A 15,506-nucleotide genomic window follows, 5' to 3' on the forward strand; every position below is an offset into this window, starting at 1 on the left:
TAGCCAGATTCTGTGCCATGATTCAGCCAATCAACTGCCCTAGACTCTAAGACTGTTTTGGGTGTAAGGGTTGCATTCCTTAACACAACGAGCACTCTTAATGTTGCAAACAAGTAGCAGAATAGTGTAATGTTGCCACTGACCAATTGCAAAAATGTAGTTTACATGAATTCCATTTACAAGAGAAAATTGCAGAAATACTTTCCTTATATTAAACGTAGTTCAGAAAATTGACAATCAATTACAGTCAGTCAAAAACATTAAAATAAAGCATAAGGCTGCCTGTCCAATTATATAAATAATTAATACAATAAATTCATACAATAATCATATTTTGTATTACAAGACCAATAGCTAATTATCAATACTGGTGCTAAACATTTTGAGTGTGGCAACGCACTCCGACCTGAATGCAAGCTTCCTCATTAACAGTATTTAAGTTTCCACACAATAGCTGTTCAACTTTATCTTACCTGAGGTTCTCTCCTCCTTCAGAACAGGCATGGTCGAGCTTATCAGGAAGACCTATAACAAAGCTCCTTAAGTGAGCAAGCTCCAGAGCTGTCCAGAGTTCCTCCTCACAATGTGAATCAAATGGATCCAAATTCATCCTCAAAGACCCAGAAAATAAAATCGGATCCTGTAAAACAAATGCAACACAGATAAGAAAATGTAGACACTGTAATGTAGTTTGCTTGCTTGGTAAGCAAATATTCTCCAAATATTGTGACCTTGGAACTTATCTATTGATTGAACATCTAAAAACAAAAGATCTATGTATGGTTAAGATCTTTTATGATCAGGACAATGTGTGCAGTATACCCTTACAATGTATTTTTCACAATAATCCACATGTGTACCCAAATTCAGACACTTTCTCCAATGTGTATTGCTCTGCTGCTCAGATTGGAGGAAGCTGACCTCATGGATGAGCCACTGGTTTCATGTTTGCATGCTAGAATATCGTATACAGGAATATCACCTACATACATTTTTTGTCTAAAAATGTTTTCAAAACATATCCTCAAACTAAGTGCAGATTTTTAAATAATAACTGGCATGGGGTTATATTTTGTACAGGGTTCAGGAAGTAATATTTTGGTACCACACCTTATTGGTAATGAGGCAGCCTTCATTTTGCCAGGGAGGCATGTGACTGATGTTGCACCATGTGTTTATGTCTATGTAAACAAAATAAAGGCGAAAGGCTTTAGAAATGTTGGTATCCTTTTCCCAACTCATTCTTATAGCAGTGGATCGGGATGCAAACTTCTTCTGCTGAGTGATTAGAACAGTTGTTTTGTGAACTACAACTTATATGACCTCAGCCCTTTCCCCTTTTGGCAGAAGCAGCGAACCACAGCAGTAGGCTTATATATTTTTCTTGGTATGAGGCATAGGTCTAGATTTCTCTTAAATCGGTCAATTGTAAAGTGATTGATGATCTCATGAATCATGAAGGGGAGTTTATTTATATCTTGAAGGTAATGTGTGTATTTTTACAAAGCTTTAACTGTGTATATAAAAATTGTTAAAATAAGATTTTCAGAAACATGTCAGATTTCAGTGGTTTAAATGATATATTATATGATGAAGTATTTAAGAATGCTGATGGATATTAATTAATATCTAGTATAAATTAGCACTATTAGAGCCTGCTACCAAGGAATATAACAGTTATTAAAAGCTCTCAACTGGAGTTATAAGCCCGAGGCAGAAAGGCTATCATGCAATTAAAACATTCCACTAACTCAGAGTAGAATATTCTACATTAAAAAGAATGAAACAAATAAATATTGGAATGTTGGTGCACAAGGTCATCAGCAGCCATTGTAAGAAAGTGAGGTGTACACTACAAAAAAGCTGTATTTTGATTAGCTGCAAGGCAGTCAAAATCTATTCAGGAGTCATCGCTAGTGCCTGAGACAAACGTCTTTACAGGATCACCCCCCTTATTTCTTCATCTGTCCCTAAGAACCACCAGGGACGATAACAGAGAATTCTGGCATTCTGTATAAATGCAAATGAGAGGTACCCCTTGTAGGAAAGTACCATCTTGCCTGGCATGTTACCCCCATATTTCACTGTATATATGTTGTTTTAGTTGTATGTGTCACTGGGACCCTGCCAGCCAGGGCCCCAGTGCTCATAAGTGTGCCCTGTATGTGTTCCCTGTGTGAAGACTAACTGTCTCACTGAGGCTCTGCTAACCAGAACCTCAGTGGTTATGCTCTCTCTTTGCTTTCCAAATTGTCACTAACAGGCTAGTGGCCAACTTCACCAATCCACATTGGCATACTGGAACACCCTTATAATTCCCTAGTATATGGTACTGAGGTACCCAGGGTATTGGGGTTCCAGGAGATCCCTATGGGCTGCAGCATTTCTTTTGCCACCCATAGGGAGCTCTGACAATTCTTACACAGGCCTGCCACTGCAGCCTGAGGGAAATAACGTCCACGTTATTTCACAGCCATTTACCACTGCACTTAAGTAACTTATAAGTCACCTATATGTCTAACTTTTACCTGGTAAAGGTTGGGTGCTAAGTTACTTAGTGTGTGGGCACCCTGGCACTAGCCAAGGTGACCCACATTGTTCAGGGCAAATTCCCCGGACTTTGTGAGTGCGGGGACACCATTACACGTGTGCACTGTACATAGGTACAGCGTCACAATGGTAACTCCGAACATGGCCATGTAACATGTCTAAGATCATGGAATTGTCACCCCAATGCCATTCTGGCATTGGGGAGACAATTCCATGATCCCCCGAGTCTCTAGCACAGACCCGGGTACTGCCAAACTACTTTTCCCGGGGTTTCACTGCAGCTGCTGCCAACCCCTCAGACAGGTTTCTGCCCTCCTGGGGTCCAGCCAGGCTTGGCCCAGGAAGGCCGAACAAAGGACTTCCTCAGAGAGAGGGTGTTACACCCTCTCCCTTTGGAAAAAGGTGTAAGGGCTGGGGAGGAGCAGCCTCCCCCAGCCTCTGGAAATGCTTTGATGGGCACAGATGGTGCCCATCTCTGCATAAGCCAGTGTACACCGGTTCAGGGATCCTCCAGCCCTGCTCTGGCGCGAAACTGGACAAAGGAAAGGTGAGTGACCACTCCCCTGACCTGCACCTCCCCTGGGAGGTGCCCAGAGCTCCTCCAGTGTGCTCCAGACCATCTTGGAAACAGAGGTGCTGCTGGCACACTGGACTGCTCTGAGTGGCCAGTGCCAGCAGGTGACATCAGAGACTCCTTCTGATAGGCTCTTACCTGTGTTGCTAGCCTATCCTCCTTCCTAAGTAGCCAAACCTCCTTTTCTGGCTATTTAGGGTCTCTGCTTTGGGGAATTCTTTAGATAACGAATGCAAGAGCTCATCAGAGTTCCTCTGCATCTCTCTCTTCACCTTCTGCCAAGGAATCGACCGCTGACTGCTCTGGACGCCTGAAAAACTGCAACAAAGTAGCAAAGGCGACTACTGCAACCTTGTATCGCTGATCCGGCCGACTTCTCGACTGTTTTCCTGGTGGTGCATGCTGTGGGGGTAGTCTGCCTCCTCTCTGCACTAGAAGCTCCGAAGAAATCTCCCGTGGGTCGACGGAATCTTCCCCCTGCAACCGCAGGCAACAAAAAACTGCATCACCAGTCCTCTGGGTCCCCTCTCTGTACGACGAGCGTGGTCCCTGGAACTCAGCAACTCTGTCCAAGTGACTCCACAGTCCAGTGACTCTTCAGTCCAAGTTTGGTGGAGGTAAGTCTTTGCCTCCCCATGCTAGACTGCATTGCTGGGTACCACGTGATTTGCAGCTGCTCCGGCTCCTGTGCACTCTTCCACGATTTCCTTTGTGCACAGCCAAGCCTGGGTCCCTGACACTCTAACCTGTAGTGCACAACCTTCTGAGTTGTCCTCCGGCGTCGTGGGATCTTCTTTTGTGACTTCGGGTGAGCTCCGGTTCACTCTTCTTCGTAGTGCCTGTTACGGCACTTCTGCGGGTGCTGCCTGCTTCTGTGAGGGCTCCCTATCTTGCTGGGCGCCCCCTCTGTCTCCTCACGCAATTGGCGACATCCTGGTCCCTCCTGGGCCACAGCAGCATCCAAAACCCCTAACCACGACCCTTGCAGCTAGCAAGGCTTGTTTGCGGTCTTTCTACGAGGGAACACCTCTGCTAGCTTCTTCACGACGTGGGACATCCATCCTCCAAAGGGGAAGTTCCTAGTCCTCTTCGTTCTTGCAGAATCCACAGCTTCTACCATCCGGTGGCAGCTTCTTTGCACCCTCAGCTGGCATTTCCTGGGCATCTGCCCAATCTCGACTTTGTCGCGACTCTTGGACTTGGTCCCCTTGTTCTACAGGTACTCTTGTCCGGAAATCCATTGTTGTTGCATTGTTGGTGTTGGTCTTCCTTGCAGAATTCCCCTATCACGACTTCTGTGCTCTCTGGGGAACTTAGATGCACTTTACACCTACTTTTCAGGGTCTTGGGGTGGGCTATTTTTCTAACCCTCACTGTTTTCTTACAGTCCCAGCGACCCTCTACAAGCTCACATAGGTTTGGGGTCCATTCGTGGTTCGCATTCCACTTTTGGAGTATATGGTTTGTGTTGCCCCTATACCTATGTGCCCTCATTGCAATCTATTGTGACTGTACATTGCTTGCATTGCTTTCTATTGCTATTACTGCATATTTTTGGTATTGTGTACATATATCTTGTGTATATTTGCTATCCTCATACTGAGGGTACTCACTGAGATACTTTTGGCATATTGTCATAAAAATAAAGTACCTTTATTTTTAGTATTTCTGTGTATTGTGTTTTCTTATGATATTGTGCATATGACACCAGTGGTATAGTGGGAGCTTTGCATGTCTCCTAGTTCAGCCTAAGCTGCTCTGCTAAGCTACCCTTTCTATCAGCCTAAGCTGCTAGACACCTCTTCTACACTAATAAGGGATACCTGGACCTGGTGCAGAGTGTAAGTACCCCTTGGTACCCACTACAAACCAGGCCAGCCTCCTACATTGGTTACAAAACAAGTTCAGTGTATGTACACCTAACCAAAAAGTTTTGCTTTTCTTCTCTTACTCTATTGCTAAGTGCTGAAAAGTACCTCTAAAACTTTCAAAAAGTTCTAAAAAGTTGAAAAAGGTTTTTTCTGTTTCCTTAAAAAGTTCAGAAACTTTTTTTTTCTTTTTCTGTCCCTTAAACTATTTTCTATCATGTCTGGTACAGGTCTTACTCTTGATCTGGCCAGCACAGCTTATGACCACCTTAACTGGAAAGGTGTAAGGAGTCTCTGCATTGATAGAGGTTTAGGGGTAGGAAAGAATCCTTCTAGAGAATTGTTAGTTAACATGCTCATTGAAAATGATAAGGCCTTAGCTGGCACATCTGTTGAGAAGTTAGCAGATGGTTCACATTCTGACTCTGGGGAGCCCCAGCAAGAATGTTTGATGGTATTCTTTCCAACCTGCCCCTTAGCAGGCCACCTAGCATGGCTGGTACTAATGTGAGCTCTCATCACAGTAGGGATGTCATTCCTTTAGGCCAGGTTGTTAGGTTGCCAACTGTTAGGGACAGGTCTCCCTCTGTTCATTCACACCATTCTTCTGTGTCAAAGCATGCCCAACCCACCCACCCTGATGACAGAATGTTAGAAAGGGAACTCAATAGATTGAGAGTGGAAGAGTCCAGACTGAAGCTTAAACAGCAACAGCTGGCTCTAGACAGGGAAACTTTAGACTTAGAAAAAGAAAGGCAGAGGTTGGAGTTAGGACCCCATGGTGGCAGCAGAAGTATTACAGATAGTAATCCTGTGAAAGAGCATGATTCTAGGAATCTGCACATGATAGTTCCCCCTTACAAGGAGGGGGATGACATTAACAAGTGGTTTGCTGCACTTGAGAGGGCCTGTGTTGTACAGGGGGTCCCTCAAAGGCAGTGGGCTGCTATCCTACGGCTATCTTTCAGTGGAAAGGGTAGGGATAGGCTCCTTACTGTGATGGAAAGTGATGCCAATAATTTTACAGTTTTAAAGAATGCACTCCTGGACGCTTATGGCTTAACCACTGCACAATACAGGATTAAGTTCAGAGAAACCAAAAAGGAGTCTTCACAAGACTGGGTAGACTTTGTTGACCATTCAGTGAAGGCCTTGGAGGGGTGGTTACATGGCAGTAAAGTTTCTGACTATGAAAGCCTGTATAACTTGATCCTGAGAGAGCATATTCTTAATAACTGTGTGTCTGATTTGTTACACCAATATCTAGTGGACTCAGATCTGACCTCTCCCCAAGAATTGGGAAAGAAGGCAGACAAATGGGTCAGAACAAGAGTGAACAGAAAAGTTCAAACAGGGGGTGACAAGGATGGCAAGAATAAGGATGGTAAGTCTTCAGACAAGGGTGGGGACAAATCTAAAAATGAGTCTTCATCAGGCCCACAAAAACACTCTGGTGGGGGTGGTGGGTCCAAATCCTCTTCTAATCAAGTAAAGAAATCATGGTGCTATTTATGTAAAGTAAAAGGCCATTGGACAACTGATGCCAGTTGTCTAAAGAAAAGCACCAAGCCTCCCACCACTACAACCCCTGCTGCTACACCTAGTGACCCTAGTAACAGCAGTGGTGGTGGGAGCAAACCTACTAATAGCCAATCCAAGGGAGTAGCTGGGCTCACTTTTGGTAATTTAGTTGGGGTTGGTCTTGTTAGGGAGACCACAGAGGCTGTATTAGGTACCATTGATTTGGCCACCTTGGTTGCTTGTCCCCTTAATATGGATAAGTACAAGCAACTTCCCCTAATAAATGGTGTTGAGGTTCAGGCCTACAGGGACACATGTGCCAGTGTTACCATGGTAATAGAGAAACTGGTCCACCCTGAACAACACCTACTTGGTCACCAGTACCAAGTGACTGATGCTCATAACAACACTCTTAGCCACCCCATGGCAGTTGTGAATCTCAACTGGGGAGGGGGTTACTGATCCAAAGAAAGTTGTGGTTGCCTCAGATTTACCTGTAGACTGTCTACTAGGGAACGATTTAGAGACATCAGTTTGGGCAGAAGTGGAGTTGGAGGCTCATGCAGAAATGCTGGGCATTCCTGGGCATATTTTTGCTTTGACAAGGGCTCAGGCCAAAAAGCAAAAAGGACAGGGGTGACTTGGATCCTGGAACAATGGACCAAGTGCTCCCTAAAGCTAGGGTTAGTAAAGGTAAATCACTACCTACTATCCCTCCCTCTACAGTGGATTCAACTTCTGAGGAAGAAGAATTTCCCCCCTGTGCAGAACCTTCACCAGAGGAGCTGGAAGCAGACACTGCTCACCTTTTGGGTGGAGGGGGGGCTGCCAGGGAGGAGCTGAGTGTGGCACAGCAGACCTGTCCCACACTAGAGGGTCTAAGACAGCAAGCTGTCAAACAGCAAAATGGGGATGTCAGTGACTCTCACAGAGTTTACTGGGAGGACAACCTCTTGTATACAGAGGCAAGGGACCCAAAACCTGGAGCTGCCAGGAGATTGGTTATTCCCCTGCAATACAGAGAGTTCCTCCTAACTCTAGCCCACGACATTCCCTTTGCTGGACATTTGGGGCAGATGAAAACATGGGATAGGCTTTTCCCCCTGTTTCATTGGCCTAGAATGTCAGAGGACACAAAGGAATTTTGTAAGTCCTGTGTCACCTGTCAAGCCAGTGGCAAAACAGGTGGCACCCCAAAGGCTCCCCTTATTCCACTACCTGTGGGTGGGGTTCCCTTTGAAAGGGTAGGGGTTGACATAGTTGGCCCCCTTGACCCACCTACTGCTTCAGGCAATAGGTTTATCTTGGTGGTAGTGGACCATGCCACAAGATATCCAGAAGCAATTCCTCTAAGGACCACTACAGCTCCTGCAGTGGCAAAGGCCCTCCTGGGAATCTTTTCCAGTGTGGGTTTCCCAAAAGAGGTGGTATCAGACAGGGGTAGCAACTTTATGTCTGCATACTTAAAAGCCATATGGAAGGAATGTGGTGTAACATACAAATTCACCATGCCTTATCATCCACAAACAAATGGATTGGTTGAGAGATTTAACAAAACTCTCAAAGGAATGATAATGGGACTCCCTGAAAAACTCAGGAGGAGATGGGATTTCCTGTTACCTTGCCTCCTTTTTGCTTACAGGGAGGAACCCCAGAAAGGAGTGGGCTTCAGCCCCTTTGAACTCCTATTTGGGCATCCTGTAAGAGGTCCTCTAACACTTGTAAAGGAGGGTTGGGAACAACCTTTAAAAGCTCCTAAGCAAGAGATAGTGGACTATGTACTTGGCCTAAGATCCAGAATGGCTGAGTATATGAAAAAGGCCAGTAAAAACCTTCAGGCCAGCCAAGAGCTCCAAAAGCAATGGCATGACCAGAAGGCTGTTCTGATTCAGTACCAACCACGACAGAAGGTGTGGGTCTTGGAGCCTGTGGCCCCAAGAGCACTCCAAGACAAATGGAATGGTCCCCACATTATTGTTGAGAAAAAGGGAGAAGTCACCTACTTGGTTGACTTGGGCACTGCCAGGAGTCCCCTTAGGGTGCTCCATGTCAATCGCCTAAAACCCTACTATGACAGGGCTGATCTCGCCCTGCTCATGGCAACAGATGAAGGACAGGAAGAAGAGAGTGACCCTCTCCCTGATCTCTTCTCTTCCACAGAGCAAGATGCTCTAGTGGAAGGTGTAGTTTTGGCAGATTGTCTTACTGCTGAGTAGAAAGACCACTGCATAAATCTCCTGGGTCAGTTTTCTGAACTCTTTTCTACTGTGCCAGGCACCACTTCTTGGTGTGAGCACACTATAGATACTGGAGACAGCTTGCCTGTCAAAAGTAAGATCTATAGGCAACCTGACTATGTCAGGGACTGCATAAAACAAGAGGTTCAGAAAATGCTTGAAATGGGAGTGGTTGAGCACTCTGAAAGTCCATGGGCCTCTCCTGTGGTACTTGTACCAAAACCTCATTCCAAAGATGGGCAAAGGGAAATGAGATTTTGTGTGGATTACAGAGGTCTCAACCAGGTAACTAAAACTGATGCTCACCCTATACCCAGGGCAGATGAGCTAATAGATACACTGGCATCTGCCAAGTATCTAAGCACCTTTGATTTGACTGCAGGGTATTGGCAGATCAAGTTATCAGAGGATGCTAAAGCAAAAACTGCATTTTCGACTATTGGAGGGCACTACCAATTCACAGTAATGCCCTTTGGTTTGAAAAATGCACCTGCCACTTTTCAGAGGTTGGTGAATACAGTCCTGCAAGGGTTGGAGGCTTTTAGTGCAGCATATCTAGATGATATAGATGTCTTTAGCTCCACCTGGGATGATCACCTGGTCCACCTGTGGAAAGTTTTGGAGGCCCTGCAGAAGGCAGGCCTCACTATCAAGGCTTCAAAGTGCCAGATAGGGCAGGGGAAAGTGGTTTATCTGGGACACCTTGTAGGTGGAGAACAGATTGCACCACTTCAGGGGAAAATCCAAACTATCATAGATTGGGTTCCCCCTACAACTCAGACCCAGGTAAGAGCCTTCTTAGGCCTCACTGGGTATTACAGGAGGTTCATAAAGAACTATGGCTCCATAGCAGCCCCTCTTAATGACCTCACTTCAAAGAAAATGCCTAAAAAGGTATTGTGGACAGCTAGCTGTCAAAAAGCTTTTGAGGAGCTGAAACAGGCCATGTGCTCTGCACCTGTCCTAAAAAGCCCATGTTACTCCAAGAAATTCATTGTTCAAACTGATGCCTCTGAATTAGGGGTAGGGGCAGTCTTATCACAACTCAATTCTGAGGGCCAGGATCAACCTGTTGCTTTTATCAGCAGGAGGTTGACCCCTAGAGAAAAACGTTGGTCTGCCATAGAGAGGGAGGCCTTTGCTGTGGTCTGGGCACTAAAGAAGTTGAGGCCATACCTGTTTGGCACTCACTTCATTGTTCAGACAGACCACAAACCTCTACTTTGGCTAAAACAAATGAAAGGTGAAAACCCTAAATTGTTGAGGTGGTCCATATCTCTACAGGGAATGGACTATACAGTGGAACATTGACCTGGGAGTACCCACTCCAATGCAGATGGACTCTCTAGATATTTCCACTTAGACAATGAAGACTCATCAGGTCATGGCTAGCCTTATTGTCCTTCGTTTGGGGGGGGGGGGGGTGTAGGAAAGTACCATCTTGCCTGGCATGTTACCCCCATATTTCACTGTATATATGTTGTGTTTGTTGTATGTGTCACTGGGACCCTGCCAGCCAGGGCCCCAGTGCTCATAAGTGTGCCCTGTATGTGTTCCCTGTGTGATGACTAACTGTCTCACTGAGTCTCTGCTAACCAGAACCTCAGTGGTTATGCTCTCTCTTTGCTTTCCAAATTGTCACTAACAGGCTAGTGACCAATTTCACCAATCCACATTGGCATACTGGAAACCCTTATAATTCCCTAGTATATGGTACTGAGGTACCCAGGGTATTGGGGTTCCAGGAGATCCCTATGGGCTGCAGCATTTCTTTTGCCACCCATAGGGAGCTCTGACAATTCTTACACAGGCCTGCCACTGCAGTCTGAGTGAAATAACGTCCACGTTATTTCACAGCCATTTACCACTGCACTTAAGTAACTTATAAGTCACCTATATATCTAACCTTTACCTGGTAAAGGTTGGGTGCTAAGTTACTTAGTGTGTGGGCACCCTGGCACTAGCCAAGGTGCTCCCACATTGTTCAGGGCAAATTCCCTGGACTTTGTGAGTGCGGGGACACCATTACACGTGTGCACTGTACATAGGTCACTACCTATGTACGGCATCACAATGGTAACTCCGAACATGGCCATGTAACATGTCTAAGATCATGGAATTGTCACCCCAATGCCATTCTGGCATTGGGGAGAAAATTCCATGATCCCCCGAGTCTCTAGCACAGACCCGGGTACTGCCAAACTACTTTTCCCAGGGTTTCACTGCAGCTGCTGCTGCTGCCAACCCCTCAGACAGGTTTCTGACCTCCTGGGGTCCAGCCAGGCTTGGCCCAGGAAGGCAGAACAAAGGACTTCCTCAGAGAGAGGGTGTTACACCCTCTCCCTTTGGAAAAAGGTGTCAGGGCTGGGGAGGAGTAACCTCCCCCAGCCTCTGGAAATGGTTTGATGGGCACAGATGGTGCCCATCTCTGCATAAGCCAGTCTACACCGGTTCAGGGATCCCCCAGCCCTGCTCTGGCGTGAAACTGGACAAAGGAAAGGGGAGTGACCACTCCCCTGACCTGCACCTCCCCTGGGAGATGCCCAGAGCTCCTCCAGTGTGCTCCAGACTTCTGCCATCTTAGAAACAGACGTGCTGCTGGCACACTGGACTGCTCTGAGTGGCCAGTGCCAGCAGGTGACGTCAGAGACTCCTTCTGATAGGCTCTTACCTGTGTTGCTAGCCTATCCTCCTTCCTAATTAGCCAAACCTCCTTTTATGGCTATTTAGGGTCTCTGCTTTGGGGAATTCTTTAGATAACGAATGCAAGAGCTCATCAGAGTTCCTCTGCATCTTTCTCTTCACCTTCTGCCAAGGAATCGACCGCTGACTGCTCTGGACGCCTGCAAAACCGCAACAAAGTAGCAAAGATGACTACTGCAACCTTGTATCGCTGATCCGGCCGCCCTCTCGACTGTTTTCCTGGTGGTGCATGCTGTGGGGGTAGTCTGCCTCCTCTCTGCACTAGAAGCTCTGAAGAAATCTCCAGTGGGTCGACGGAATCTTCCCCCTGCAACCGCAGGCAACAAAAGACTGCATCACCAGTCCTCTGGGTCCCCTCTCAGCACGACGAGCGTGGTCCCTGGAACTCAGCAACTCTGTCCAAGTGACTCCACAGTCCAGTGACTCTTCAGTCCAAGTTTGGTGGAGGTAAGTCCTTGCCTCCCCACGCTAGACTGCATTGCTGGGTACCGCGTGATTTGCAGCTGCTCTGGCTCCTGTGCACTCTTCCAGGATTTCCTTTGTGCACAGCCAAGCCTGGGTCCCCGACCATCTAACCTGCAGTGCACAACCTTCTGAGTTGTCCTCCGGCGTCGTGGGATCTTCTTTTGTGACTTCGGGTGAGCTCTGGTTCACTCTTCTTCGTAGTGCCTGTTCCGTCACTTCTGCGGGTGCTGCCTGCTTCTGTGAGGGCTCCCTATCTTGGTGGGCGCCCCCTCTGTCTCCTCACGCAATTGGCGACATCCTGGTCCCTCCTGGGCCACAGCAGCATCCAAAAACCCTAACCGCGACCCTTGCAGCTAGCAAGGCTTGTTTGCTGTCTTTCTGCGTGGGAACACCTCTGCAAGCTTCTTCACGAAGTGGGACATCCATCCTCCAAAGGGGAAGTTCTTAGTCCTCTTCGTTCTTGCAGAATCCACAGCTTCTACCATCCGGTGGCAGCTTCTTTGCACCTTCAGCTGGCATTTCCTGGGCATCTGCCCAATCTCGACTTTGTCGCGACTCTTGGACTTGGTCCCCTTGTTCCACAGGTACTCTCTTGTCTGGAAATCCATTGTTGTTGCATTGCTGGTGTTGGTCTTCCTTGCAGAATTCCCCTATCACGACTTCTGTGCTCTCTGGGGAACTTAGGTGCACTTTACACCTACTTTTCAGGGTCTTGGGGTGGGCTATTTTTCTAACCCTCACTGTTTTCTTACAGTCCCAGCAACCCTCTACAAGCTCACATAGGTTTGGGGTCCACTCGTGGTTCGCATTCCACTTTTGGAGTATATGGTTTGTGTTGCCCCTATACCTATGTGCTCTCATTGCAATCTATTGTGACTGTACATTGCTTGCATTGCTTTCTATTGCTATTACTGCATATTTTTGGTATTTTGTACATATATCTTGTGTATATTTGCTATCCTCATACCGAGGGTACTCACTGAGATACTTTTGGCATATTGTCATAAAAATAAAGTACCTTTACTTTTAGTATATCTGTATATTGTGTTTTCTTATGATATTGTGCACATGACACCAGTGGTATAGTGGGAGCTTTGCATGTCTCCTAGTTCAGCCTAAGCTGCTCTGCTAAGCTACATTTTCTATCAGCCTAAGCTGCTAGACACCTCTTCTACACTAATAAGGGATACCTGGACCTGGTGTAGAGTGTAAGTACCCCTTGGTACCCACTACAAACCAGGCCAGCCTCCTACACCCCTGAACACAAATTGCTGGTAAAAGAGCCACTGAATTCCAAACCTTTTCCATTGAGTGGGTTCAAGTAAATGAGGTATGAAAAAATAATGCATATCTTAAACCAGATATTTAAAACATCTCATGGAAGTATGAGATTTTATTAATTTACAGCATATCAATCTGTATTTCAATCAATCTGTATTTATATAGTGCAGTTTATCACCCCTGGGGGTATCCATGCACTGAGGAATGAAGAGCCTAATTCTAAAAGCCAGGTCTTGAGCTCCTTCCTGAAGTCAGTGAGTGAAGGGGAAGTATGGAGGTGGAGTGAGAGATTATTCCAGGACTAGGCAGCAAGGTAGGAGAAAGAACGACCTCCACTGTGGCTCCGTTGGATGTGGGGGACTGTGCGAGGGCAAGGGAGGTGGATCTAAGTTGTCTGGTTGGTTGGTGGAAGGTCAGGTGGACGTTGATGTAGGAGGGTCGAGCATTGTGGAGTGCCTTGTAGGTGTAAGTCAGCAGTTTGAACTGGCACCTCTTCTGGACAAGGAGCCAGAGGAGGCTTCTGACGTGGGGAATGATGCTGGTCCATTTAGCGAGGGCGAGGATGAATCTTTCTGAGGCGTTCTGAATGATCTGTAGGTGTTTGAGGAGATGAGTGGTGGTCCTGGCGCAGAGTGCATTTCCGTAGCCCAGTTGGCTGGTGATGAGCAGGAAAAGGCTACTGAATTGATCTGGCGCTTCAAGGAGAGCGAGCCATGTGTGTCAGGAGGTGGCCCAGGTTGGTTGGCTATGGCCAGTAAAACCCTACTTAAAACTTTCATAGATGAGTCCAACAATGAAATTGGATGTTAATTTTTGGGATGGCAGGGTGGGGCTGAGGGAGGGTCCTTGGGGAACGCTGCAGATGATGCTCTTGGGTGTGGAGGTGAAGAGTGGTACGCAGATTTTCTAGGTGCGTCCTGTAAGGAAAGAGGTGATCCATTTGAGAGTGTTTCCTCTAAAGCAGATGTGGTGGGGTTGAGTGATGAGGGTGTGGTGGAATTCAGTGTCAAAGGCCGCAGAGAAGTTGAGGATCAGGGCTGCTGTCTCTCCCTGGTCGAGGATGGCTCCGATGTTGTTGGTTGCTGCTTTCAAGGTGGTCTCATTTCTGTGGTTGGAGTGGAAGACGGACTGGGTGGCATTGAGTAGGTTGTTTGCTTCCAGGTGATCCTTGAGCTGGAGATTGATGGCTTTCTCCAGGTAAGAAAGAAGCGAGATGGGGTGGTAGTTCTTGAGCTCGTTGGGGTCGGCAGAGGGTTTCTTGAGAGGGGTTTCACCTCTGCGTGTTTGCAGGCATCATTGAAAGGGGCCTTAGTGATGGAAGAGTGGAGGATGTTGGATGAATGCGCTCCTGATTTCCTTCTGTCCCTAGTGAGAGGGGTTGTGGGGGCAGGGGTTTGTGGGTGCTCTGGAGTGGATGAGGGTCATGATCGCTGGTGTGGTGAGCGTGGTCCAGTCAGTTACATGGCTGCAGAAACTGTCAGTGTGTCAGGAGGTGGCTCAAGTCAGTCGGCTGCGGATCGAAGTTGCTATAGATGATGCTATCTTGTTGTGGAATTAGTCTGCCAGGGAGTCGCAGAAGGCCTAGAAAGGATGAATTGTGGTCTCAGCGGCTGACGGGCAGGAGAATTCTCTGACAATGCTGAAACATTCTTTAGTGTGGTTGGCACTAGCCTTGACGCGGGTGGTTAGGACATCCTTTTGGTTTCCTTGAGGCATGGTGGTATTTGCAGAGGACAGACCTGAAGGTGGTGTGATCTTAAGGGTTGCCCCTGGGGCGCCGGTGTCTCTCCAGTTACTTACATTCATGTTTAAAGGCCTGGAATTCGGGGGGGGGGGGTTGGTGGTGAACCAGCAGACATGTTTGCTGGTGGTGGATGTTTCCATGGGTGTGATAGGAGGTGGTGGGGCAGGAGGTGGAGATGGTGTCTGAAATTTCAGTCGGGGCTTGAAGAGGGATCGGACGTTAAGCAGCATGCAGTGGAGCTGTTCCAGAGGGTTGGAGGTTGGCTGTGCAGGCGCAGCAAGGGCTTCAGTGTTGCAGGTGAAATGGTAGGGGTGGCAGGCGAATGACCCTTCCGTGCATCTCACGGAGGTATTGCAGCAGTTGTTGTTGCAGCGTCAGGGCTAGGAGCTTGGAGGTGGTGTAACGGAGGATGGCAGGAGGGCCAGGGTTCCTGGCTTTGGACGTGGTCCAGGCTCGGATGGGTGCAGACAGGTTTGCCTTTAGCGCAGCGGGCTCCAAATGTAATCCTGGGAGGTAGAAGGGGCTGGAAGGGAGGCAGGAGGGCGGCTAAGCCGCGGTAAGCG

At 47.4% G+C, this 15,506-nt stretch overlaps 1 protein-coding gene across 1 annotated transcript in view; it reads right to left on the minus strand.

Annotated features, from left to right (window-relative positions):
• The window catches only part of LOC138261344 (multidrug resistance-associated protein 1-like), a 616,610-nt gene that overhangs the window by 24,875 nt on the left and 576,229 nt on the right, over window positions 1-15,506 (minus strand). Inside the window, exon 29 of the mRNA XM_069210192.1 lies at window positions 474-640. Coding sequence (XP_069066293.1) covers window positions 474-640 — 167 coding nt within the window. The remainder of the gene's footprint in view (window positions 1-473; window positions 641-15,506) is intronic.

Source organism: Pleurodeles waltl, chromosome 10 (genome assembly GCF_031143425.1).
Source record: "Pleurodeles waltl isolate 20211129_DDA chromosome 10, aPleWal1.hap1.20221129, whole genome shotgun sequence".
Classification (NCBI taxonomy): Eukaryota; Metazoa; Chordata; class Amphibia; order Caudata; family Salamandridae; genus Pleurodeles; species Pleurodeles waltl.